At 39.2% G+C, this 625-nt stretch overlaps 1 protein-coding gene across 1 annotated transcript in view; it reads right to left on the bottom strand.

The window, feature by feature from the left end:
• Positions 1-625, bottom strand: part of LOC116703890 (ras-GEF domain-containing family member 1B-B) — a 17,862-nt gene that overhangs the window by 4,415 nt on the left and 12,822 nt on the right. The window contains exon 7 of the mRNA XM_032538928.1: positions 311-403. Coding sequence (XP_032394819.1) covers positions 311-403 — 93 coding nt within the window. The remainder of the gene's footprint in view (positions 1-310; positions 404-625) is intronic.

Genomic DNA, 625 nt, shown 5'->3' with positions numbered 1-625 from the left:
TTCTGGTTAGACCTAAACTGCATTTCGTTGCCTGGTACCTGTACCTGTGTAATGACAATAAAGTTGAATCTAATCTAAAAGAGGTGATAAATTGCAGTATATCAAAGAATGTTGCAATATGTTAAAAACTGCAAAAATATCATATCATGACATAAGTATCGTGGTGATATGGTTTCGTGAGGCCTCCGGCGATCCCTATCCCTATTAGTTACTCGATTAATCGATGGAATAATCGGTTCCGTTCAGCTGCCGTCCTAAAACACGGAGCGACCTAGTGGATTTCTGAGCTCTTCCTTTAAGAACAACGTACCATACAGATCTCAGTGGCCACCATGTAACTCAGTCTGTTGAACCAGTTGACGTAGGCCTCCAGGTTACTGGTTTTGCGCTTCCGGAAGAAACCCTAAAAAAAACAAGAAGAGGGAGATGACATGGTTAACATACAAGCACGACAAGGATACATTTGTTTTTCTTTTTAGTAGTTTAATATGTGTATTTTTTTTAGAGACAAAGAAACTGTGGTCCTTTTTGTTGTTATGGGTGAGAACATAAAGTGAACCGCCTAGGGGAAAAAAAACTAGATAAAAATGGATTATGTGTAGGTGACCGATGCAACACCAAGATT

The sequence above is a fragment of the Etheostoma spectabile genome, chromosome 16 (assembly GCF_008692095.1).
Source record: "Etheostoma spectabile isolate EspeVRDwgs_2016 chromosome 16, UIUC_Espe_1.0, whole genome shotgun sequence".
NCBI lineage: Eukaryota > Metazoa > Chordata > Actinopteri > Perciformes > Percidae > Etheostoma > Etheostoma spectabile.
The sequence above is the reverse complement of the archived record's forward strand: the minus strand, read 5'-3'. Positions and strand labels throughout refer to the sequence as shown.